The 25079-nt window shown below is 64.2% G+C and overlaps 1 protein-coding gene across 1 annotated transcript in view; it reads right to left on the bottom strand.

Annotated features, from left to right (window-relative positions):
- wdr81 (WD repeat domain 81) overlaps window positions 1-24462 on the bottom strand; it is a 34812-nt gene extending 10350 nt beyond the window's left edge. Inside the window, exons 1-7 of the mRNA XM_070856883.1 lie at window positions 24403-24462; window positions 17611-21140; window positions 14389-14496; window positions 11732-11919; window positions 7578-7759; window positions 6622-6791; window positions 4442-4591 (exon numbers count right to left, since the gene is read on the bottom strand). Coding sequence (XP_070712984.1) covers window positions 4442-4591; window positions 6622-6791; window positions 7578-7759; window positions 11732-11919; window positions 14389-14496; window positions 17611-21064 — 4252 coding nt within the window. The 5' untranslated portion in view covers window positions 21065-21140; window positions 24403-24462. The remainder of the gene's footprint in view (window positions 1-4441; window positions 4592-6621; window positions 6792-7577; window positions 7760-11731; window positions 11920-14388; window positions 14497-17610; window positions 21141-24402) is intronic.
- Between the last annotated feature and the right edge of the window lie 617 nt (window positions 24463-25079).

Raw genomic sequence — 25079 nt, 5'->3', positions numbered from 1 at the left:
AGAGGGAGCAGAAGAGGGGGCGAGCGAGAGGGAGAGGGGGCGAGCGAGAGGGAGAGGGGGGCGAGCGAGAGGGAGAGGGGGCGAGCGAGAGGGAGAGGGGGCGAGCGAGAGGGAGAGGGGGCGAGCGAGAGGGAGAGGGGGCGAGCGAGAGGGAGAGGGGGCGAGCGAGAGGGAGAGGGGGCGAGCGAGAGGGAGAGGGGGCGAGCGAGAGGGAGAGGGGAGAGGGGGCGACAGGGAGAGGGGGCGAGCGAGAGGAAGAGGGGCGACAGGAAGAGGGGGCGAGCGAGAGGGAGAGGGGGCGACAGGAGGGAGAGGGGGCGAGCGAGAGGGAGAGGGGGCGAGCGAGGGGGAGAGGGGGCGAGCGAGAGGGGGAGAGGGGGCGAGCGAGAGGGAGAGGGGGCGAGCGAGGGGGAGAGGGGGCGAGCGAGGGGGAGAGGGGGCGAGCGAGGGGGAGAGGGGGCGAGCGAGGGGGAGAGGGGGCGAGCGAGGGGGAGGAGGGGGCGAGCGAAGGGGAGAGGGGGCGAGCGAGAGGGAGAGGGGGCGAGCGACAGGGAGAGGGGCGAGCGAGAGGGAGAGGGGGCGAGCGAGAGGGAGAGGGGGGCGAGCGAAGGGAGAGGGGGCGAGCGAGAGGGAGAGGGGCGAGCGAGAGGGAGAGGGGGCGAGCGAGAGGGAGAGGGGGCGAGCGAGAGGGAGAGGGGGCGAGCGAGAGGGAGAGGGGGCGAGCGAGAGGGAGAGGGGGCGAGCGAGAGGGAGAGGGGGCGAGCGAGAGGGAGAGGGGGCGAGCGAGAGGGAGAGGGGGCGAGCGAGAGGGAGAGGGGGCGAGCGAGAGGGAGAGGGGGCGAGCGCGAGGGGAGAGGGGGCGAGCGCGAGGGAGAGGGGGCGAGCGAGAGGGAGAGGGGGCGAGCGAGAGGGAGGAGGGGGCGAGCGAGAGGGAGAGGGGGCGAGCGAGAGGGAGAGGGGGCGAGCGCGAGGGAGAGGGGGCGAGCGAGAGGGAGAGGGGGCGAGCGAGAGGGAGAGGGGGCGAGCGAGAGGGAGAGGGGGCGAGCGAGAGGGAGAGGGGGCGAGCGAGAGGGAGAGGGGGCGAGCGAGAGGGAGAGGGGGCGAGCGAGAGGGAGAGGGGGCGAGCGAGAGGGAGAGGGGGCGAGCGAGAGGGAGAGGGGGCGAGCGAGAGGGAGAGGGGGCGAGGGAGAGGGAGAGGGGGCGAGGCAGGGAGAGGGGGCGAGCGAGAGGGAGAGGGGGCGACAGGAAGAGGGGGCGAGCGGGAGGGAGAGGGGGCGACAGGGAGGGAGAGGGGGCGAGCGAGAGGGAGAGGGGGCGAGCGAGAGGGAGAGGGGGCGAGCGAAGGGAGAGGGGGCGAGCGAGGGGGAGAGGGGGCGAGCGAGGGGAGAGGGGGCGAGCGAGAGGGAGAGGGGGCGAGCGAGAGGGAGAGGGGGCGAGCGACGGGAGAGGGGGCGAGCGAGAGGGAGAGGGGGCGAGCGAGAGGGAGAGGGGCGAGCGCGAGGGAGAGGGGGCGAGCGAGAGGGAGAGGGGGCGAGCGAGAGGGAGAGGGGGCGAGCGAGAGGGAGAGGGGGGCGAGCGAGAGGGAGAGGGGGCGAGCGAGAGGGAGAGGGGGCGAGCGAGAGGGAGAGGGGGCGAGCGAGAGGGAGAGGGGGCGAGCGAGAGGGAGAGGGGGCGAGCGAGAGGGAGAGGGGGCGAGCGAGAGGGAGAGGGGGCGAGCGAGAGGGAGAGGGGGCGAGCGAGAGGGAGAGGGGGCGAGCGAGAGGGGAGGGGGCGAGCGAGAGGGAGAGGGGGCGAGCGGGAGGGAGAGGGGGCGAGCGAGAGGGAGAGGGGGCGAGCGGGAGGGAGAGGGGGCGAGCGAGAGGGAGAGGGGGCGAGCGAGAGGGAGAGGGGGCGAGCGAGAGGGAGAGGGGGCGAGCGGGAGGGAGAGGGGGCGAGCGAGAGGGAGAGGGGGCGAGCGGGAGGGAGAGGGGCGAGCGAGAGGGAGAGGGGGCGAGCGAGAGGGAGAGGGGGCGAGCGACGGGGAGCGGGGGCGAGCGAGAGGGAGAGGGGGCGAGCGAGAGGGAGAGGGGGCGAGCGAGAGGGAGAGGGGGCGAGCGCGAGGGAGAGGGGGCGAGCGCGAGGGGAGAGGGGGCGAGCGCGAGGGAGAGGGGGCGAGCGACAGGGAGAGGGGGCGAGCGACAGGGAGAGGGGGCGAGCGACAGGGAGAGGGGGCGAGCGACAGGGAGAGGGGGCGAGCGACAGGGAGAGGGGGCGAGCGACAGGGAGAGGGGGCGAGCGACAGGGAGAGGGGGCGAGCGACAGGGAGAGGGGGCGAGCGACAGGGAGAGGGGGCGAGCGACAGGGAGAGGGGGCGAGCGACAGGGAGAGGGGGCGAGCGACAGGGAGAGGGGGCGAGCGACAGGGAGAGGGGGCGAGCGGGAGGGAGAGGGGGCGAGCGGGAGGGAAAGGGCGAGCGAGAGGGAGAGGGGCGAGCGAGAGGGAGAGGGGGCGAGCGACAGGGAGAGGGGGCGAGCGACAGGGAGGAGGGGGCGAGCGACAGGGAGAGGGGCGAGCGACAGGGAGAGGGGGCGAGCGACAGGGAGAGGGGGCGAGCGACAGGGAGAGGGGGCGAGCGACAGGGAGAGGGGGCGAGCGACAGGGAGAGGGGGCGAGCGGGAGGGAGAGGGGGCGAGCGAGAGGGAGAGGGGGCGAGCGGGAGGGAGAGGGGGCGAGCGGGAGGAGAGGGGGCGAGCGGGAGGGAGAGGGGGCGAGCGGGAGGGAGAGGGGGCGAGCGAGAGGGAGAGGGGGCGAGCGAGAGGGAGAGGGGGGCGAGCGACGGGGAGAGGGGGCGAGCGAGAGGGGGGGGGGCGAGCGCGAGGGAGAGGGGGCGAGCGCGAGGGAGAGGGGGCGAGCGCGAGGGAGAGGGGGCGAGCGCGAGGGAGGGGGGCGAGCGCGAGGGAGAGGGGGCGAGCGACAGGGAGAGGGGGCGAGCGACAGGGAGAGGGGGCGAGCGACAGGGAGAGGGGGCGAGCGACAGGGAGAGGGGGCGAGCGACAGGGAGAGGGGGGCGAGCGACAGGGAGAGGGGGCGAGCGGGAGGGAGAGGGGGCGAGCGAGGGGGAGAGGGGGCGAGCGAGAGGGAGAGGGGGCGAGCGAGAGGGAGAGGGGGCGAGCGAGAGGGAGAGGGGGCGAGCGAGAGGGAGAGGGGGCGAGCGAGAGGGAGAGGGGGCGAGCGACAGGGAGAGGGGGCGAGCGACAGGGAGAGGGGGCGAGCGACAGGGAGAGGGGGCGAGCGACAGGGAGAGGGGGCGAGCGACAGGGAGAGGGGGCGAGCGACAGGGAGAGGGGGCGAGCGACAGGGAGAGGGGGCGAGCGAGAGGGAGAGGGGGCGAGCGACAGGGAGAGGGGGCGAGCGAGAGGGCGGCAGAGGGAGAGGGGGCGAGCGAGAGGGAGAGGGGGCGAGCGAGGGGGAGGAGGGGGCGAGCGAGGGGAGAGGGGGCGAGCGAGGGGGAGAGGGGGCGAGCGAGAGGGGAGAGGGGGCGAGCGAGAGGGAGAGGGGGCGAGCGAGGGGGAGACGGGGCGAGCGAGGGGAGAGGGGGCGAGCGAGGGGGAGAGGGGGCGAGCGAGGGGAGAGGGGGCGAGCGAGGGGGAGAGGGGGCGAGCGAGGGGGAGAGGGGGCGAGCGAGGGGGAGAGGGGGCGAGCGAGGGGGAGAGGGGGCGAGCGAGGGGGAGAGGGGGCGAGCGAGGGGGAGAGGGGGCGAGCGAGGGGGAGAGGGGCGAGCGAGGGGGAGAGGGGGCGAGCGAGGGGGAAGGGGGGCGAGCGAGGGGGAGAGGGGGCGAGCGAGGGGGAGAGGGGGCGAGCGAGGGGGAGAGGGGGCGAGCGAGGGGGAGAGGGGGCGAGCGAGGGGGAGAGGGGGCGAGCGAGGGGAGAGGGGGCGAGCGAGGGGGAGAGGGGGCGAGCGAGGGGGAGAGCGAGGGGGAGAGGGGGCGAGCGAGGGGGAGAGGGGGCGAGCGAGGGGGAGAGGGGGCGAGCGAGGGGGAGAGGGGGCGAGCGAGGGGGAGAGGGGGCGAGCGAGGGGGAGAGGGGGCGAGCGAGGGGGAGAGGGGGCGAGCGAGAGGGAGAGGGGGCGAGCGAGAGGGAGAGGGGGCGAGCGAGGGGGAGAGGGGGCGAGCGAGGGGGAGAGGGGGCGAGCGAGGGGGAGAGGGGGCGAGCGAGGGGGAGAGGGGCGAGCGAGGGGGAGAGGGGGCGAGCGAGGGGGAGAGGGGGCGAGCGAGGGGGAGAGGGGGCGAGCGAGGGGGAGAGGGGGCGAGCGACAGGGAGAGGGGGCGAGCGACAGACTGACAGAAAGAGCAGCAGCAGAATACACTGCTCTGAGACCCATTTCCCAACAAGCAGGAAGACTTGGTGGTCGTTAAACCCCCCCTCCACTCCCACACTCGATCTCCCTTACCCCCGTGCTCACCGATCAGGCAGTTGAAGGGGATGTAAGCAGAGTAGGCCATCTCCAGATTGAACACCTTCTCCAGCTCCTCGAGCGCAGCAGGATCCCAGGCTGGTTCGTTCTGGTCCCACAGCCCTGCACCCCCGGCCACCAAATCCTCACTCACCCCACCTGTGGAGAGCAACACAATCACCGAGTGCCCGGGGGGGGGGGGGGGGAAAGAGAAGAGACAGTGCGGCACTCCCTCGGTACTGCCCCTCCGACAGTGCAGCGCTCCCTCAGCACTGCCCCTCCGACAGTGCGATGCTCCCTCAGTACTGCCCCTCCGACAGTGCGGCACTCCCTCGGTACTGCCCCTCCGACAGTGCGGCGCTCCCTCAGTACTGCCCCTCCGACAGTGCAGCACTCCCTCAGCACTGCCCCTCCGACAGTGAGGCACTCCCTCAGTACTGCCCTTCCGACAGTGCGGCACTCCCTCAGTACTGCCCCTCCGTAAGAAATAGGAGCTGGAGTGAGCCATTCGGCCCCTCGAGCCGACTCTGCCATTCAATAAGATCACGGCTGATCATCGACCTCAACATTTTCCCGCCCGATCTCCATATCCCTCGAGTCCAAAAAATCTATCGCATGTACTCAACGACTCATCATCCATAGCCCTCTGGGGCAGAGAATTCCAAAGATTCACAACCCTCATGAGGTGGAATTTCTTCACTCACTCAGTCCTGAGACTGTGCCCTCGGGGGAAACCACCTCTCAGCATCTACCCAGCCAATCCCCCTCAGAATATTGCCTCTCATTCTTCTAAACTCCAGACAGTATCGGCCCATTCTACACAATCTCTCCTCATAGGACAGCCCTCCCATCCCCGGGATCAATCTAATGAACCGTCGTTGCACTCCCTCTAACACAAGTATATCTTTCCTTGGGTTAGGAAACCAAAACGGTGCACAGTACTCCAGGTGTGGTCTCACCAAGGCCCTGTGCAGTTGTCACAAAACTACAAGACTACCTTACTCTTGCGTACTGGCTGAGGGGGCGAAGTGGGGGGCGAGAGGGATGAGGGGGGCGGGCGAGGGGCGAGCGAGGTGTGGCGAGGGGGGTCAAGGCGAGGGGTCACGAGGGGGGGGCGAGGGGGGGGGCGAGGTGACAGTTCACGAGGTGGGGCGAGGGGTGAGCGAGAGGGATGAGGGGGGCGGGCGAGGGGCGTGCGAGGTATGGCGAGTGGGGTCGAGGCGAGGGGTCACGAGGGGGGCGAGGGGTGGCGAGGGGTCAGCGAGAGGAATGAGGGGGGCGAGGGCGAGGGTTCACGAGGGGGGGGGGGCGAGGCGAGGGTTCACGAGGGGTGAGCGAGAGGGGCGAGCGAGAGGGATGAGGGGGGCGAGGCGAGGGATGAGGGGGGCGAGGCGAGGGATGAGGGGGGCGAGGGGTGAGCGAGAGGGATGAGGGGGGCGGGCGAGGGGCGAGCGAGGTGTGGCGAGGGGGGTCGAGGCGGGGGGTCACGAGGGGGGGCGAGGGGTGGGGGGCGAGGTGAGGGTTCACGAGGGGGGGCGAGGGGTGAGCGAGGTGTGGCGAGGGGAGTCGAGGCGGGGGGTCACGAGGGGGGTCGAGGCGGGGGGTCATGAGGGGGGGCGAGGGTTCACGAGGGGGGGCGAGGGGTGAGCGAGAGGGATGAGGGGGGGCGAGGGTCGAGGGGGGTCGAGGCGAGGGGTGGGGGTCGAGGCGAGGGTTCACGAGGGGGGGCGAGGGTTCACGAGGGGGGGCGAGGGGTGAGCGAGAGGGATGAGGGGGGCGAGGGCGAGCGAGGTGTGGCGAGGGGGGTCGAGGCGAGGGGTCACGAGGGTTCATGAGCGGGGGCGGGCGAGGGGCGAGCGAGGTGTGGCGAGGGGGGGTCGAGGCGGGGGGTCACGAGGGGTCACCGGGGGGGGGCGAGGGTTCACGAGGGGGTCGAGGGGTGGCGAGGGGTCAGCGAGAGGGATGAGGGGGGCGAGGGCGAGCGAGGTGTGGCGAGGGGGGTCGAGGCGGGGGGTCACGAGGGGTCACGAGGGGGGGGGCGAGGGTTCACGAGGGGGTCGAGGGGTGGCGAGGGGTGAGCGAGAGGGATGAGGGGGGCGGGGGGCGAGGGGCGAGGGGCGACGGCCAGGCCTGCCCATGGAGCTGCGGCTGGTCATTAGCTGGGTGGACGGGCGACCCTGTACAATGACCTACCTGCTCTCTCAGGTCTGGCAGCACGGAGAAGCCAGCGAAGAATCTGCGCAGCGTGTCGCTCATGTGCTGGGTCACCATCTCCTGCCCGATCCTCAGACACACCAGGGCGATCAGACTGAGCGTCTTCACACAGAGCACGGAACGAGCCTGTGCTCCGCTGGGGAAACTGAGACACACGTGCTGGTTACACACCGTACCCCACCATCCCCAACCCCTCGGGGTGGGGGCCACAACACAACAACCCCAGCCGGCGTCTCAACGCAGCGCAAATATAATCAATGTACGACAGACAACACGCACTGTCCCATCAAACACTCCCAGGGCAGGTACAGGGGGTTAGATACAGAGTAAAGCTCCCTCTACACTGTCCCATCACACACTCCCAGGGCAGGTACAGGGGGTTAGATACAGAGTAAAGCTCCCTCTACACTGTCCCATCAAACACTCCCAGGGCAGGTACAGGGGGTTAGATACAGAGTAAAGCTCCCTCTACACTGTCCCATCAAACACTCCCAGGGCAGGTACAGCACGGGGTTAGATACAGAGTAAAGCTCCCTCTACACTGTCCCATCAAACACTCCCAGGGTAGGTACAGGGGGTTAGATACAGAGTAATATCAGGGCAGTGTCACAACACCCCCTCCATTATCACATTTCTCACCAGTTCATGTCCCCACTGACGTGATTCCCAAATCCGTGCGGGGAATCGGGGGCAGTTGGTGCTTTGGGCCAGAGTTGACCGAGACTCTTACAGACTCCCGATGGAATGGACTCAGCCAGCCGCCTGGGCTAGAGTTGGACTTACGTCCCAGGGGTTGGGAACCGATGTGTAAATCACTGCACCAAAACCGTCCCGCTCAGCAATACTGGGCTGGGGGACACAGGACCCTCCCATGGACGGGCAGGGGGCACGGCCCGAGTTCCTGAGGGGGTCTCCGGAATGTTGGACCCACCTGGTGTTGGGAGAGGTGAGGGCCTCCAGCACCGGCAGCAACACGTCCTGGTTGATCTTGGGCAGGACGTCCATGAGCGTGGTGTCCGAAAGGTAGACAATGATCTTCTGCATCAGGACCACCCCCGACAACAGGCCTGTCTCCTTCCGACTGTTCAGCCGCCAGCTGTTGCCGGGGGCGACCTGCAGGGGAGAGAAGGGTCAGGGGTCAGGCCGACATTCACTCCCGCGACCACATCCGGTCCCGCCAACTTCAACACAGCCACTGGCCCAATGACCTGAACCCAAAGTCGTACAAAACTCAGCTGCCCCGTGTCCTAACTCGCACCGAGTCCCACTCACCCATCACCCTGTGCCCCGTGTCCTAACTCGCACCGAGTCCCGCTCACCCATCACCCACTGCCCCGTGTCCTAACTCGCACCGAGTCCCACTCACCCATCACCCTGTGCCCCGTGTCCTAACTCGCACCGAGTCCCGCTCACCCATCACCCACTGCCCCGTGTCCTAACTCACACTGAGTCCCACTCACCCATCACCCTGTGCCCCGTGTCCTAACTTGCCCCGTGTCCTAACTCGCACCGAGTCCCACTCACCCATCACCCTGTGCCCCGTGTCCTAACTTGCCCCGTGTCCTAACTCGCACCGAGTCCCACTCACCCATCACCCTGTGCCCCGTGTCCTAACTTGCCCCGTGTCCTAACTCACACTGAGTCCCACTCACCCATCACCCCCTGTGCTCGCTGACCTACATTGGCTCCTGATTAAGCAACGCCTCGATTTCAAAATTCTCATCCTCGTTTTCAAATCCCTCCATGGCTTCGCCCCTCCCTATCTCGGTAATCTCCTCCAACCCCCCTGCGAGATTTCTGCGCTCCTCCAATTCTGCCTTCTGAGCATCCCGAATTGTAATCGCTCAATCATCGGTGGCCGTGCCTTCTGTTGCCTGGGCCCCAAGCTCTGGAACTCCCTCCCTAAACCTCCGCCTCTCTCTCCTCCTTTAAGACGCTCCTTAAAACCTCCCTCTTTGACCAAGCTTTAGTCAGCTGCGCTAATTTCTCCTTGTGTGGCCCGGTGTCCAATTCTGTTTGAGTGACGCTCCAGTGAAGCGGTGTGGGATGTTTTACTACATTCAAGGCGCTAGATAGATGCAAGTTGTCATACAATACGTTAAGCTAACAGCACATGGGGCCGATTGGGATTCCAGACGTGGTAAATTAAATGAGCGACAGACACCATTGTTGGTCGATACTAATCTGCACAGTGTGAACTTTAACCTTTCTGTGGATTTGTGGGTAAAATGGAGAGGGGGAAAGGCCGAGAGAGCGAGTGTGCTTTGATCGTTGGGGAAGCTTTACCCCCTCGGTCACTGAGCGGTGGGAGATGTTTGTTCAGCAAATATCCCCGTCTGAACCACATTTACCCTCCATTGTCAGCGAGGCGGTTTCTGCTACAATCAGTGCGTGCGGCTAAAACAGTGTCGCCATAGCAACACCTGGGGCTGGTCAGCGATTCCGACTGGACAACACTGGGTTAAACTCCGTGCTATCCTGGATCACACTGACCACAGTTAAACCAACTACTTGCATTTATATAGCGCCTTTAACATAGTAAAACATCCCAAGGCGCTTCACAGGAGCGTTACACGACAAAACAAATACATGTGACACCAGGCCACACAAGGAGAAATTAGGGCAGGTGACCAAAAGCTTGGTCAAAGAGATAGGTTTCAAGGAGCCTCTTGAAGGAGGAGAGAGAGATAGAGAGGGAGAGAGGTTTAGGGAGGGAGTTCCAGAGCTTGGGGCCCAGGCAGCTGAAGGCACGGCCACCGATGGTGGAGCGATTATAAGCCGGGATGCTCAGGAGGGCAGAATTGGAGGAGCGCAGATATCTCGGGGTGGGGGGGCTGGAGGGGATTACAGAGGTAGGGAGGGGCAAGGCCATGGAGGGATTTGAAAACAAGGATGAGAATTTAGAAATCGAATCGCCAATTGAGACCATGATTAAATGTATCCGGCAAAATATGCCCAGCTAATGTTTAATAGCCGAAAATAAATTCAACAGTCCTGTGTTTGATACATGCTCCGTGAGCACTCTCTCTCAACAGACTCTCGCAACCTTGCAGCCGAGTCCATCGTGTCTCGCACCCAGTACACAATCAGCTCGTCATCCACGGCCTGAGGGCAGGGCACATGAAGCGATTCATTGCAGGCCTCTGGGGAACTGCACACACCTTCCGGCCAACCCACACGGCACGGAGCACCCGCTCACACACACAGGAACAGGAGGAGGCCATTCGGCCCCTCGAGCCTGCTCCACCATTCAATGTGATCCTGATTGATCTGCACCTCAACTCCAGTTACCCACCGTTGCTCCGTATCCCCCGATCCCCTGACCCAACAAAACTCTACCGATCTCAGTCTGGAAAGCTCCAACTGACCCCCAGCACCCACAGCCTTTGGGGGAGAGAGTTCCCGATTCCCACGGCCCTTTGTGTGAAGAACTGCTTCCTGACATCACCCTGAACGGCCGGGCTCTAATTTTAAGGTTCTGCCCCTTGTTCTGGACTCCCCCCACCAGAGGGAATAGTTTCTCTCGCTCTACCCCATCAACTCCTTTCATCATCTTAAACCCCTCGATCAGATCCCCCCTTAATCTTCTACACTCGAGGGGCACAAGCTCAGTATGTGCAACCTGCCCTCGGAATTTAACCCTCTAAGCCCATTTGAGAATGACGGTCGCTCGGGTTAGTGATTGGGCAACATTGCCAATAATGCACGCAATGCGCGTGGAGAAAGAAAAGACTTGCATTTCAAGTACTGCCCCTCCGACGATGCAGCACTCCCTCAGTACTGTCCCTCCGACAGTGCAGCACTCCCTCAGTACTGTCCCTCCGACAATGCAGCACTCCCTCAGTACTGCCCCTCCGACAGTGCGGCGCTCCCTCAGTACTGCCCCCCCGACAGTGCAGCACTCCCTCAGTACTGCCCCCCCGACAGTGCAGCACTCCCTCAGTACTACCCCCCCAACAGTGCAGCACTCCCTCAGTACTGCCCCTCCGACAGTGCGGCGCTCCCTCAGTACTGCCCCTCCGACAGTGCAGCACTCCCTCAGTACTGCCCCTCCGACAGTGCAGCACTCCCTCAGTACTGCCTCTCCGACAGTGCGGCGCTCCCTCAGTACTGCCCCTCCGACAGTGCAGCACTCCCTCAGTACTGCCCCTCCGACAGTGCGGCGCTCCCTCATGGTCATCAATTCAGTATTCTTACTGACCCCCCAGAACCCCAACACTGGGCAAAGTGGAATCCAGTGGGTGGGATGATGGTGATACTGGGCGAGTGGTGAACAGGAGATGCTGGGTCTGGCTTTCAACGGTCGAAGGAGGGTGGGGGGGTCAGAGTGTGGCGACGGTGCGATGAGTGAGGATTTCAGGGGGGACGATTATCCCGGATCTATCTCTGTAACCCTCCTCCAGCCCCACAATCCCCACTCCTCGCCCCCTCCCTATCTCTGCAACCACCTCCAGCTCCACAACCTTCTGCGCTCCTCCAATTCTGCCCTCTTGAGTATCCCCGATTTTAATCGCTCCACCATCGGTGGCCGTGCCTTCTGCAGCCTGGGCCCTAAGCTCTGGAACTCTCTTGCTAAACCTCTCATTCCTCCTTTAAGACGATTCTTAAAACCTTCCTCTCACCTGTCCTAATGTCTCCTTATGTAGCTCGGTGTCAGTGTTTGTCTGCTTACACTTGTGTGAAATGTCTTGGGATGTTTGACTACGTTAACGAGGCTAATTAAATGCAAGTTGTTTATTCAGTGAGCCTCTGTCTGGTAGAGAGTAGCGGCCCCCATCTCCTAAACACAGAGTTCCCGACAGCAGGTGACATATTCCGATCAGGCGCCTCTGTTCATCCCGGACAATGGGCACACTCTCGATCATAAAGGACATTGGGACCACTTACAGTCGTGGCCTGTGACACCAAACCCAAAGATAATGTCTCTCGTCAAAAACCCCAAAATCAGAACAGCAGGTTTGAAAGAGCAACAATCACACGGTCTGAAGGCAAAGCACAGCATTCCCTCGCCTCCGACTCAGAACTCCCAGCAACACGTGCGATTGCGGAAGGCCCGAGGGTGGAGCTTGCCCACAGCGAGCTTACCAGATAGGCGATGTAGGTGAGGCACTGGTAGGTCAGCACCGGTTCCCCGTACAGCTGGGCCACGTACATCAGGCACTCCAGGACCGGCTTTGCCATCAGGTCTCCCACCACGGGTCGCCGCTCGTAGATATTACCCACCCGCGACAGGTCGGGATCGCCCGTCATCACAAACTGCTGCTTCTCGGGACCTGTGGGGAGGGGTGGGGAATTCTAATTAATTCCATTCATTTCAGCTGCAAGAAAAGTTGAGAGTTAAACTTTACGGAGGTGTGTCTTGGAGATTTCTGGTTCAATACCCATCTCCCCGACCCATCCCCCCTCAATCGCCAGGGAGGACTAATACACAACTTTCATAGAAACATAGAACATAGAAAATAGGCGCAGGAGTAGGCCATTCGGCCCTTCGAGCCTGCACCACCATTCAATGAGTTCATGGCTGAACATGTAACCTCCATACCCCATTCCTGCTTTCTTGCCATACCCCTTGATCCCCCTAGTAGTAAGGACAACATCTAACTCATTTTTCTTCATTAAATTAAATCATAGGGTCACCCAGAATGAGCATCAAACACTCCCAGGGCAGGTAAAGCACGGGGTTAGATACAGAGTACAGCTCCCTCTACACTGTCCCGTCAAACACTCCCAGGGCAGGTACAGGGGGTTAGATACAGAGTAAAGCTCCCTCTACACTGTCCCATCAAACACTCCCAGGGCAGGTACAGCACGGGGTTAGATACAGAGTAAAGCTCCCTCTACCCTGTCCCATCAAACACTCCCAGGGCAGGTACAGCACGGGGTTAGATACAGAGTAAAGCTCCCTCTACACTGTCCCGTCAAACACTCCCAGGGCAGGTACAGGGGGTTAGATACAGAGTAAAGCTCCCTCTACACTGTCCCATCAAACACTCCCAGGGCAGGTACAGCACGGGGTTAGATACAGAGTAAAGCTCCCTCTACCCTGTCCCATCAAACACTCCCAGGGCAGGTACAGCACGGGGTTAGATACAGAGTACAGCTCCCTCTACACTGTCCCGTCAAACACTCCCAGGGCAGGTACAGGGGGTTAGATACAGAGTAAAGCTCCCTCTACACTGTCCCATCAAACACTCCCAGGGCAGGTACAGCACGGGGTTAGATACAGAGTAAAGCTCCCTCTACCCTGTCCCATCAAACACTCCCAGGGCAGGTACAGCACGGGGTTAGATACAGAGTAAAGCTCCCTCTACACTGTCCCATCAAACACTCCCAGGGCAGGTACAGCACGGGGTTAGAGACAGGGTAAAGGTCCCTCTACACTGTCCCGTCAAATACTCCCAGGGTAGGTACAGCACGGGTTAGATACAGAGTAAAGCTCACTCTACACTGTCCCGTCAAACAGCTGCACTCTATTTTAGATCGGGTCTCTAGTCCCTGTGTAAATTTCTGAACCCGACCATAAAAACAAATGAGGAAGTGCAACAGAGGAAATAAAAACTGAAGGAAATGTTGCAATGTGGAGAGCCAAGATTGCAGACGTTGAGGTGGGAGGGAATTAGTAACAGGGACCTCCCGCCAAACGTCAGGTTTATCAACTTTGCACAGATGCACCAACCCGGGTAGCGCTTGTAGGCGCAGGAATCGGAAATGCAATCTCCAAATCTGCGCACAACACCAGATTGTATTAACCAAACCCCAGAAGGGGACTGAGACAAAATACAGGAAGACATTAATAAACGTGCAGAATGGGTGTGTAATTGGCAAATGAAAACAACTTGCATTTATATAGCGCCTTTCACGACCACTGGACCTCCCAAAGCTCTTTACAGCCAATGAAGTACTTTTGGAGCGTCACCATTGCTATAATATAGGAAACGCAGCAGCCAATTCGCGCACAGCAAGCTCCCACACACAGCAATGTGATAATGACCCAGATAATCTGTTTTTAGTGCCCCTCTGACAGTGCGCCGCTCCCTCAGCACTGCCCCTCCGACAGTGCGGCGCTCCCTCAGCACTGCCCCTCCGACAGTGCGGCGCTCCCTCAGCACTGCCCCTCCGACAGTGCGGCGCTCCCTCAGCACTGCCCCTCCGACAGTGCGGCGCTCCCTCAGCACTGCCCCTCCAACAGTGCGGCGCTCCCTCAGTACTGCCCTTCCGACAGTGCGGCGCTCCCTCAGCACTGCCACTCCGACAGTGCGGCGCTCCCTCAGCACTGCCCTTCCGACAGTGCGGCGCTCCCTCAGCACTGCCCCTCCGACAGTGCGGCGTTCCCTCAGTACTGCCCCTCCGGCAGTGCGGCGTTCCCTCAGTACTGCCCCTCCGACAGTGCGGCGCTCCCTCAGTACTGCCCTTCCGACAGTGCGGCGCTCCCTCAGTACTGCCCCTCCGACAGTGCGGCGTTCCCTCAGTACTGCCCCTCCGACAGTGCGGCGCTCCCTCAGTACTGCCCCTCCGACAGTGCGGCGTTCCCTCAGTACTGCCCTTCCGACAGTGCGGCGTTCCCTCAGTATGTGCTCAAGTCCCTGGAGTGGTGAACCTCAATATAGATCAGCGTGAGGTGGCGCATTTTGGTAGGAAGAACAAGGAGGCCACATACAGCTTGGAAAATAAGTGTCTCAGGAGTGTCTCAGGACACTCGGCACGGGGCGGGGGGGCAAAGAGAGAGGCAAAGGGTTAATTACCAAAGTAGCAGGTAGTGAGCAGCCGCAGCAGGTTGCGGACGATGTATCTCGAGCTGACCGTCGGTCCCAGCTTGGCCGACAACCATTTCACCGTCTTACAGGCCGTGTCTGCGAGAGGGCGAACATAGACAGTGTCACCGGCAGTGAGCAACAGAACATTCCAACACCAGCACCCTCCCCTCCACCCCCAAACATCACCCCGCCAACCCCCCATCCCCCATCTCACACGCTCCGCCTTCCCCACCTCACCCGACACCCCTCTCCCCCGCCCCCCTAGTCCTCCCCGACCCCCCCCCTCCGACACCCTCTCCCCCGCGTCCTCCCCGACCCCCCCCTCTCCCCCCCCCTCCCCCTCCCCGACACCCCTCTCCCGGCCCTCCGACACCACTCTCCCCCCCCCCCCCCACCGCCGACACCCCTCTCCTCTCCCCCCGACACCCCCCTCTCCCCTCCTCCCCCCCCCCCCTCCCGACACCCCTCTCTCCCCTTCCCCCCCGACACCCCTCTCTCCCCTCCCCCCCCCCCCCTGGACACCCCTTTCTCCCCTTCCTCCCCAACACCCCTCTCTCCCCTTCCCCCCGACACCCCTCTCTCCCCTTCCCCCCCCCCGACACCACTCTCTCCCCTTCCCCCCCCCCTGGACACCCCTTTCTCCCCTTCCTCCCCAACACCCCTCTCTCCCCTTCCCCCCGACACCCCTCTCTCCCCTTCCCCCCCCCCGACACCACTCTCTCCCCTCCCCCCCCCCGACACCCCTTTCTCCCTTTCCCCATCCCCCCCCGACACCCCTCTCTCCCCTCTTCCCCCCCCCCACACCCCTCTCCCCCACCCCTCTCCCCCCCCCCACCCCCCACTCCTCTCTTCCCCCCCCCAACCCCCACTCCTCTCCTCTCCTCTCTCCCTCCTCTCCCCCCCCCACTCCTCTCCCCCCCCCACTCCTCTCCCCCCCCCCCCACTCCTCTCCCCCCCCCCCCACTCCTCCCCCCCCCCACCCCCCACTCCTCTCTTCCCCCCCCACCCCCCACTCCTCCCCCCCCACCCCCCACTCCTCCCCCCCCCCACTCCCCACTCCTTTCCCCTCCCCACCCCCACTCCTCTCTTCCCCCCCCCACCCCCCACTCCTCTCTCCCCCCCACCCCTCTCCCCCCCCCCCCCACTCCTCTCCTCTCTCCCTCCTCTCCCCCCGCACCACTCCTCTCCCCCCACACCTCTCTCCCCCCCCCACGCCTCTCTCCCCCCCCCCACTCCTCTCTTCCCCCCCCACGCCTCTCTTCCCCCCCCCCCCCGCCTCTCTTCCCCCCCCCCCCGCCTCTCCTCCCCCCCCCCGCCTCTCCTCCCCCCCCCCCCACTCTCCTCTCTCCCCCACCCCCCCCACTCTCCTCTCTCCCCCACCCCCCCACTCTCCTCCCTCCCCCAACCCCCACTCTCCTCCCTCCCCCACCCCCCACTCTCCTCTCTCCCCCACCCCCCCACTCTCCTCTCTCCCCCACCCCCCCACTCTCCTCTCTCCCCCACCCCCCCACTCTCCTCTCTCCCCCCCCCACACCCCTCTCCCCCCTCCCACACACACCCCTCTCCCCCCCCACACACCCCCCTCTCCCCCCCCACACACCCCCCTCTCCCCCCCACACCCCCCCCTCTCCCCCCCCACACACCCCCTCTCCCCCCCCCTTACACCCCCCCCCACTCCACTCCTCCCCCCTTACACCCCCCCCACTCCTCTCCTCCCCACCCACTCCTCTCCCTCCCCTCTCCGCCTCCCCGCCTCCCCCCCCACCCACTCCTCCTCTCCCCCCCCTCCCCCACTCCCCTCCCCCCTCCTCCTCTCCCCCCTCCCCTCCCACTCCCCTCCCCCCTCCTCTCCCCCCTCCCCTCCCACTCCACTCCCCCCTCCTCTCCCCACTCCCCTCCCCCCCCCACTCCTCTCTCCTCTCCCCCCCCACCCCCACTCCTCCCCCCCCACCTCCCACTACCCCCCCCACCTCCCACTCCCCCCCCCCACCTCCCACTCCCCCCCCCCACCTCCCACTCCCCCCCCCCACCTCCCACTCCCCCCCCCCACCTCCCACTCCTCTCTCTCCCCCCCCACCTCCCACTCCTCTCTCTCCCCCCCCCCACCTCCCACTCCTCTCTCTCCCCCCCCCACCTCCCACTCCTCTCTCTCCCCCCCCCACCTCCCACTCCTCTCTCTCCCCCCCCCACCTCCCACTCCTCTCTCCCCCCCCCCACCTCCCACTCCTCTCTCTCCCCCCCCCACCTCCCACTCCTCTCTCCCCCCCCCCCACCTCCCACTCCTCTCTCTCCCCCCCCCCCACCTCCCACTCCTCTCTCTCCCCCCCCCCCCACCTCCCACTCCTCTCTCTCCCCCCCCCACCTCCCACTCCTCTCTCTCCCCCCCCCCCACCTCCCACTCCTCTCTCTCCCCCCCCCCACCTCCCACTCCTCTCCTCCCCCCCCCCACTCCTCTCCTCCCCCCCCCCACTCCTCTCCTCCCTCCCCCCACTCCTCTCCTCCCCCCCCCCACTCCTCTCCTCCCCCCCCACTCCTCTCCTCCCCCCCCACTCCTCCCCATCCCCCCCCACTCCTCCCCATCCCCCCCCACTCCTCCCCATCCCCCCCCACTCCTCCCCATCCCCCCCCACTCCTCCCCATCCCCCCCCACTCCTCCCCATCCCCCCCACTCCTCCCCATCCCCCCCCACTCCTCCCCATCCCCCCCCCCACTCCTCTCCATCCCCCCCCACTCCTCTCCATCCCCCCCACTCCTCTCCTCCCCATCCCCCCCACTCCTCTCCTCCCCATCCCCCCCCACTCCTCTCCTCCCCACCCCCCCCCACTCCTCTCCTCCCCACCCCCCCCACTCCTCTCCTCCCCATCCCCCCCCACTCCTCTCCTCCCCATCCCCCCCACTCCTCTCCTCCCCATCCCCCCCCACTCCTCTCCTCCCCATCCCCCCCCACTCCTCTCCTCCCCATCCCCCCCCACTCCTCTCCTCCCCATCCCCCCCCACTCCTCTCCTCCCCATCCCCCCCCACTCCTCTCCTCCCCATCCCCCCCTCCCCATCCCCCCCACTCCTCTCCTCCCCATCCCCCCCCACTCCTCTCTCCCCCCCATCCCCCCCCACTCCTCTCTCCCCCCCATCCCCCCCCACTCCTCTCTCCCCCCCCCCCCCCCCACTCCTCTCTCCCCCCCCCCTCTCTCCCCCCCCCCCTCCCGACTTACCGAGCAGGATCTTCTGCTCCTTCCCCTCGTTCAGCTCCTCATCGTCCTCGTCCTCCAGACCGTGCCGCTCGGTGAGTGTTTCGGTGTCCCTGGGGTCAGAGGCTGGGGGAGTGCAGCAAGCAGCTGGTTCCAGTCCGTCCTCCTGGTCCTCCTCCTGGCTCCCCAGCAGTGGGAACCCCTCGGTCAGCTTGAGGTCGTGGTTGCTGTCCAGCGAGCGCAGACTCGCCCTCTCCCTGGAGTCCGAGTCGTTGGTGCGATCCTCTGCCGAGGTCTCGCTGTTGCTGCTCTTGTCGCTCAGCTTGCCCACACTGACCGACTCGGGCTCCTGCTCGCCCGGGAAGATGCCGTCCTGGAAGTCCTCGTTGTCGGCCAGCTCGGACTGGTCGCTGAAGCTGATGCCCGAGGAGAAGTCCAGGAGGCCAGAGGGGACATGTTCGGCCGTGTCCTTCAGCTCGCCGCTGGCGTAGGAGGGGGGGCTGTCCGGGGCCCCGTCCTCGTCCTCCGCCGTCGCCCCGAGCACCTGGCTCTCCTCGGCCCCGTCCTGCCCAGTCAGTACCTGCAGGAGGTGAGGCAGGAGGCTGCCGAGGAACGGCTGGAGGCCCAAACGCACAATCAACTGCACCACAAAGCAGTCGGTGTAGAGGTAGAAGCGGCCGCAGAGATAGCCGGGCTTCTCGTAGACCCCGATCAGCGGCTTCAGGAGGTAGCGGTGGGTGTTGCGGGGGCCCAGGGCGCGGGCGATGGGCTCGAACAGGTACCAGGCCGCGTACACAGCGGTCAGATCGTTGGACATGAGGCCCAGGACGAAGGGGAGGAGGATCTCCAGGCCCTCGGGCTGCAATCGCTCCAGGAGCTGGTCGAGCTGCTGCCACAGGCAGAAGACAAAGTCGCGGCCCTGGTCCCCGTCGGCGGCTGGCTGCGAGCGATAAGTGCAGATGAAGCGATGCAGCGTGTCGAAGTACGAGGGGAAGGGGATGATGGGGCAACAGGGGCTGAGCAGTTGGGCCGGGCTGGGCGGAGGCAGCCCCTCCGACACGGGCTGGTACTCGAACAGGCCGACGGGCTGGGCCCGGGCCCCCAACAGCTCCTCGGGGCCCCTGTGCAGCTGGAGCAGGGCGGCCACAGCGTGCTGGAGTGGGGCGGCGATGTCCCGCAGGTGATGGAGGCACAGCTTGCGCACAGCCAGGTATCGCTGGTGGAGCAGGGCGGCTGGGCCCAGGCTGCGCAGGCGGGGGGCGAAGAAGATTTCGGCGACCAGCACTCCGAAGGCCTGCATGTCGCGCTGGAGCAGCTGGGAGAAGGAGAGGGGCGGGCAGCAGTCCCCCGGGGCGGTGTCGGGGAGCGGGCCGTACAGGCCCCGCGACACAAAGTTACTCAGCTTCTCCAGCTCCTCCAGCGCCTGCAGGGGGTTGAAGCCTTCGGGGAGGAAGATCTTGGCCTCCTCCGGCTCGTGGGGATCGCCCCCTCCGCGGGCACGGCCCGCCCTGGCCGGGGTGGTCCGGGGATCGGCTGGCGGGGGGCCGCTGGCGGGGGGCGACTGCTCGGGGGTCTTGTCCGAGGCGGACAGGGAATCCAGCGCCTCGGTGCCCTCCTCCAGATCCTCCTCCCTGGAGGGGTCGCCGCAATCGCGGCCGGCCCCCCACGGCCCCTCCGAGCCCGCCGTCTCCGGCACCGTCCCGTTAACCGGGCCGGCCCCGCGGCTCAGCGATCGCCGCTCCGCCGTCTCGCGGGCGACCGCGGGGGCCTCGGGCGGGTGACCACCCTCTCCCACCAGCCGCTGAGGGTGGGGCTGGTCAAAGAGCTGGACCACCCCGTAGCTGGTGAGGTGGGTGTGCCCGTCCACCAGCTGCAGGCACACGTTCTTGGCCTTAACCGCCTCCTTGCCGGTCAGCTTGCAGCCGAAGGTGAGGTCCAGCCAGTGGTGCAGGTTGAGCGAGACCTCCTTGGACTCCAGCAGCTTGCGGTGCACATCGATGAACTCTCGATACGAGCTGCACCAGGCCGGGATGTCCAGGTCCGGCATGTCGGGGTGGATGGACTGGAAGATGGTGGGGTCGGTGTAGAACTCGGGGATGCACTCGTCCGGTGTCCAGGACTGCATGCGCTCCATGCTGGCCGGATACTCGTTGGGCTCCCACTGGGACCGCACGTGGCTGCACAGCACCGCACGCGCCGTCCTGCGCGCCTTGTACACGTAGTACGTGATGTCCGACAGTACGTCGGAGATGTGATGGGGGACGTGCAGCTGCTCGCCGGCCTGGCCCCCTGCCACAAAGGCCTCCCTGGTCATCTCGTAGGTGAAGTCCAGCTGCTTGTCCCCCTTGTTGAGGCGGAACTTGGACTTGCGGAGGTCGCGGAACTTGCCGTAGGGCGCGGTGAAGTCCACCACCCACGGCAGCACGGGGTGGTAGTTGGGATCACCGGGCCTGCGGCCTGCCAGCCTGTTCAGCCCCATCAGGTAGCTGAAGTTGCTGATCCTCCCGTGCACCCAGTCGGTGAGCAGGCATCGCAGCTCCTCGGGCCTGCCGCAGCGCTCTGGCCCCTCTGCGACCCGCACCTCCTCGCCCCTCACCCCCGCCGCCTCCTCCGGCCGCTCGTAATCGGACAGGCTGACCCGCAGCTGGGCGCAGAGCCGCTCGTCCAGTGCCAGGTGTGCCAGGGTGAGGGAGCCGCAGGCAAGGCCCTGGCGGTGACAGGCCCGCATGGCCTGCAGCAGCTGGAAGAGCACGAAGAGCACCTTGGCGTGGCTGCTGGCCAGCTTGGCAGGGCTGTAGGTCAGCAGGTCGCGCAGCGAGTAGCGGCAGAAGGGCTGCACCACGTACAGGGCCTGGGCCGACTCCAGCAAGGCCTCGGCCGGCAGTAGGTTGGGGTGTGTCTCCCCGCTGACCGGGGCCGGAGAGTGTCCGGAGTCTCGGGGCAGCGAGGGGTCTGCGCCCACCTGCAGGAAGCCACAGCCCAGAGCCCGGCTGAGTGAGCGTTTGACGGTTTCCAGGCAGGAAGTCCCAGGCCTCTCCCCGCCGCGTGGCCGTGCGTGTTTCCCCCGCGCCTGCCGCCACAGATTGCGGTAATTCTGCTCAGCGACGTGCTGCATGAAGCCGCAGAAGGAGTCCAGGTCCGGGGCCCCGTCTCCTCTGGGCAGCCCGTCCGGCCGTCGTGGGGGGGAGCCGGGACCCCCCGACAGTGGGTATCTCAGCCGGCTCTTCCTCAGGCCCTGCACCGAGACCCGGGTCCAGCCCGCGGGCAGCTTGCTGACCGAGCGTTGGAGGAAGGTGGTGACCTCGTCTTCGCCCACGCCCTCGGGCCGCGGGCAGGAACTGGGCACCGGCCGCCGCTCCCTCAGGCCGTTCAGCCACTTGACCGGCACGTACGCCACCACCTGGCTTCCTTCTCCCACTGCCAGCTGCTTCCGGTCGATCCCCAAATCCCTCTCGATGCTGGCAATCAGCCACTCCATGGTCACTCCCCGCCCGTCGGCAGCAAGGGCATCAGCTGCCCATCCACGAGCCCGTCTCTGCTCAGCACAACCTCACCTTCAAAAACAAACCACAATCAGCACGGAGTTCAGCTTCACCACCAGTCAAAGCAGCAACATCCTGGCCCTGACTATAACCGCACAGAGTAAAACAAGAACTTGCATTTATATAGCGCCTTTCACCACCGCAAGACGTCCCAAAGCACTTTACAGCCAATGAAGTACTCTTGGAGTGCAGTCACTGTTGTAATGTGGGAAACGGAGCGGCTAATTTGCGCACAGCAAGCTCCCACACACAGCAATGTGATAATGACCCAATAATCTGTTTTAGTGATGTTGGTTGAGGGATAAATATTGGCCCCAGGACACCGGGGATAACTCTCCTGCTCTTCTTCAAAATAGTGGCTGTGGGATCTTTTATGTGCACCCGAGAGGGCAGACGGGGCCTCGGTTTAATGTCTCATCCAAAAGACGTCACCTATGGAATCTTTGGAATTCTCTACCCCAGATGGCTATGGATAGTCAGTCGATGAATATATTCAAGACTGAGATCAATAGATTTTTAGACTCTAGGGGAATCAAGGGATATGGGGATAGTGTGGGAAAGTGGAGTTAGGTAGAAGTTCAGCCAGTATCTTATTGAATGGCGGAGCAGGCTCCAGGGGTCGTGTAACCGACTCCTGCTCCTAATCCTTATGTTGTTGTGTACCTACAACAGTGCGGCGCTCTCTCAGTACTGCCCCTCCGACAGTGCGGCGCTCCTTCAGTACTGTCCCTCTGTCAGTGCGGCGCTCCCTCAGTACTGTCCCTCCGACAATGCGGCTCTCCCTCAGTGCTGTCCCTCCGACAGTGCAGCGCTTCCTCAGTACTGCCCCTCCGACAGTGCAGCGCACTCTCAGTACTGCCCCTCCGACAGTGCAGCGCTCTCTCAGTGCTGCCCCTCCGACAGTGCAGCGCTCTCTCAGTACTGCCCCTCCGACAGTGCAGCGCTCTCTCAGTGCTGCCCCTCCGACAGTGCAGTGCTCTCTCAGTGCTGCCCCTCCGACAGTGCAGCGCTCTCTCAGTGCTGCCCCTCCGACAGTGCAGCGCTCTCTCAGTACTGCCCCCCCACAGTGCAGCGCTCTCTCAGTACTGCCCCCCCACAGTGCAGCGCTCTCTCAGTACTGCCCCACCGATAGTGCAGCGCTCTCTCAGTACTGCCCCTCCGACAGTGCGGCGCTCTCTCAGTACTGCCCCTCCGACAGTGCGGCGCTCTCTCAGTACTGCCCCTCCGACAGTGCAGCGCTCTCTCAGTACTGCCCCTCCGACAGTGCAGCGCTCTCTCAGTACTGCCCTCCGACAGTGCAGCGCTCTCTCAGTACTGCCCCTCCAAAAGTGAGGCGCTCCCTCGGTCAGTGAGGCACTCCCTCGGTACTGTCCCTCCGACAGTGAGGCGCTCCCTCGGTACTGTCCCTCCGACAGTACTCAAGTCTCTGCAGTGGCACTTGACCCTCTGCCTCAGACGTCAGAGTGCGCACTACCCACTGACCAACATTACATATGATTCTAAATATTGACTGAAATTCAAGACAAAGTGAGGGCTAAGATGGTTCAGGGCTCAGGCAGATCACGACTGGCCTGCAACTCTCAGTGTCCCTCTGCAAAGCACGGACTCCCCATACACCGGTACACCTGCAGCCAGGATCCTGCACTGAACCTCACCGACTCCCCCCAACGCCCAGATTCTCTCATCCCGCAATGCTGCTGACATTTTCTGGGCACTGGTTCCACAGACACCAGATCTGGTAACCCTGCCAAGGTGCCCAGTCACCAGGTGCCAGTCCAGACAGAAAGTGTGGCCAGGATATTCCATCACGTCTGACCCGGGTCCCCTCCAATCCTCTCTCACACACACACACACACACTTTACAGCACGGGCCATTCGAAGGGGTTGGGGTAGAAACCCTGACTCGCCCTAAACCGGGGACCACCCCCTCAACAAAGAATGTCTAAACCAACAGAGTGACTTATACTCCATCTAATTAGTTTAGATACAGATTAAAGTTCCCTCTACACTGTCTCATCAAACACTCCCAAAGCAGGTACATCACGGGGTTAGATACAGAGTAAAGCTCCATCAACACTATCCCATCAAACACTCCCAGGGCAGGTACAGGGGGTTAGATACAGAGTAAAGCTCCCTCTACACTGTCCCATCAAACACTCCCAGGGCAGGTACAGGGGGTTAGATACAGAGTAAAGCTCCCTCTACACTGTCCCATCAAACACTCCCAGGGCAGGTACAGGGGGTTAGATACAGAGTAAAGCTCCCTCTACACTGTCCCATCAAACACTCCCAGGGTAGGTACAGGGGGTTAGATACAGAGTAAAGCTCCCTCTACACTGTCCCATCAAACACTCCCAGGGCAGGTACAGCACGGGGTTAGATACAGAGTAAAGCTCCCTCTACACTGTCCCATCAAACACTCCCAGGGTAGGTACAGGGGGTTAGATACAGAGTAAAGCTCCCTCTACACTGTCCCATCAAACACTCCCAGGGTAGGTACAGCACGGGGTTAGATACAGAGTAAAGCTCCCTCTACACTGTCCCATCAAACACTCCCAGGGTAGGTACAGGGGGTTAGTATACAGAGTAAAGCTCCCTCTACACTGTCCCATCAAACACTCCCAGGGCAGGTACAGGGGGTTAGATACAGAGTAAAGCTCCCTCTACACTGTCCCATCAAACACTCCCAGGGCAGGTACAGGGGGTTAGATACAGAGTAAAGCTCCCTCTACACTGTCCCATCAAACACTCCCAGGGTAGGTACAGGGGGTTAGATACAGAGTAAAGCTCCCTCTACACTGTCCCATCAAACACTCCCAGGGCAGGTAAAGCACGGGGTTAGATACAGAGTAAAGCTCCCTCTACACTGTCCCATCAAACACTCCCAGGGCAGGTACAGGGGGTTAGATACAGAGTAAAGCTCCCTCTACACTGTCCCATCAAACACTCCCAGGGTAGGTACAGGGGGTTAGATACAGAGTAAAGCTCCCTCTACACTGTCCCATCAAACACTCCCAGGGCAGGTACAGGGGGTTAGATACAGAGTAAAGCTCCCTCTACACTGTCCCATCAAACACTCCCAGGGCAGGTACATGGGGTTAGATACCGAGTAAAGCTCCCTCTACACTGTCCCATCAAACACTCCCAGGGTAGGTACAGGGGGTTAGATACAGAGTAAAGCTCCCTCTACACTGCCCCATCAAACTCTCCCAGGCCGGGTGAGGACTGAAGCTCTCCCCCGGTTCTCTCCACCTTTCCCGGGCCCGAAACTCACCTCCACGGGGCGCAGCCGCTGCCGAGCGGCCCGTCAGCTGATCCGTCACATGACCCGCACTTGGATACAGTGCGAGCACGTGACCCGGAATCCGGAAATGGAGAAAAACACACAGAAACAGCAAAACCCTCCCCCCGGGACACACAGTCCCCACCCCCCCCCCGGGACACACATTCTCCCCCTTCCCACCCCCCGGGACACACAGTCCCCACCCCCCCCGGGACACACATTCTCCCTCTTCCCACCCCCCGGGACACACAGTCCGTCCCCTCCCCCCGGGACACACATTCTCCCTCTTCCCACCCCCCGGGACACACAGTCCGTTCCCTCCCCCGGGACACACATTCTCCCCCTTCCCAGCCCCCGGGACACACAGTCCCCACCCCCTCCTGGACACAGTCTCCCCCGGGACACACAGTCCGTCCCCTCCCCCCGGGACACACATTCTCCCCCTTCCCACCCCCCGGGACACACATTCTCCCTCTTCCCACCCCCCGGGACACACAGTCCGTTCCCTCCCCCCGGGACACACAGTCCCCACCCTCCCCTGGACACAGTCTCCCCCGGGACACACATTCTCCCCCTTCCCACCCCCCGGGACACACAGTCCCCACCCCCCCCTGGACACAGTCTCCCCCGGGACACACATTCTCCCCCTTCCCACCCCCCGGGACACA

This window comes from Pristiophorus japonicus, chromosome 16 (assembly GCF_044704955.1).
Source record: "Pristiophorus japonicus isolate sPriJap1 chromosome 16, sPriJap1.hap1, whole genome shotgun sequence".
In the NCBI taxonomy this organism is placed as follows: domain Eukaryota; kingdom Metazoa; phylum Chordata; class Chondrichthyes; family Pristiophoridae; genus Pristiophorus; species Pristiophorus japonicus.
The sequence above is the reverse complement of the archived record's forward strand: the minus strand, read 5'-3'. Positions and strand labels throughout refer to the sequence as shown.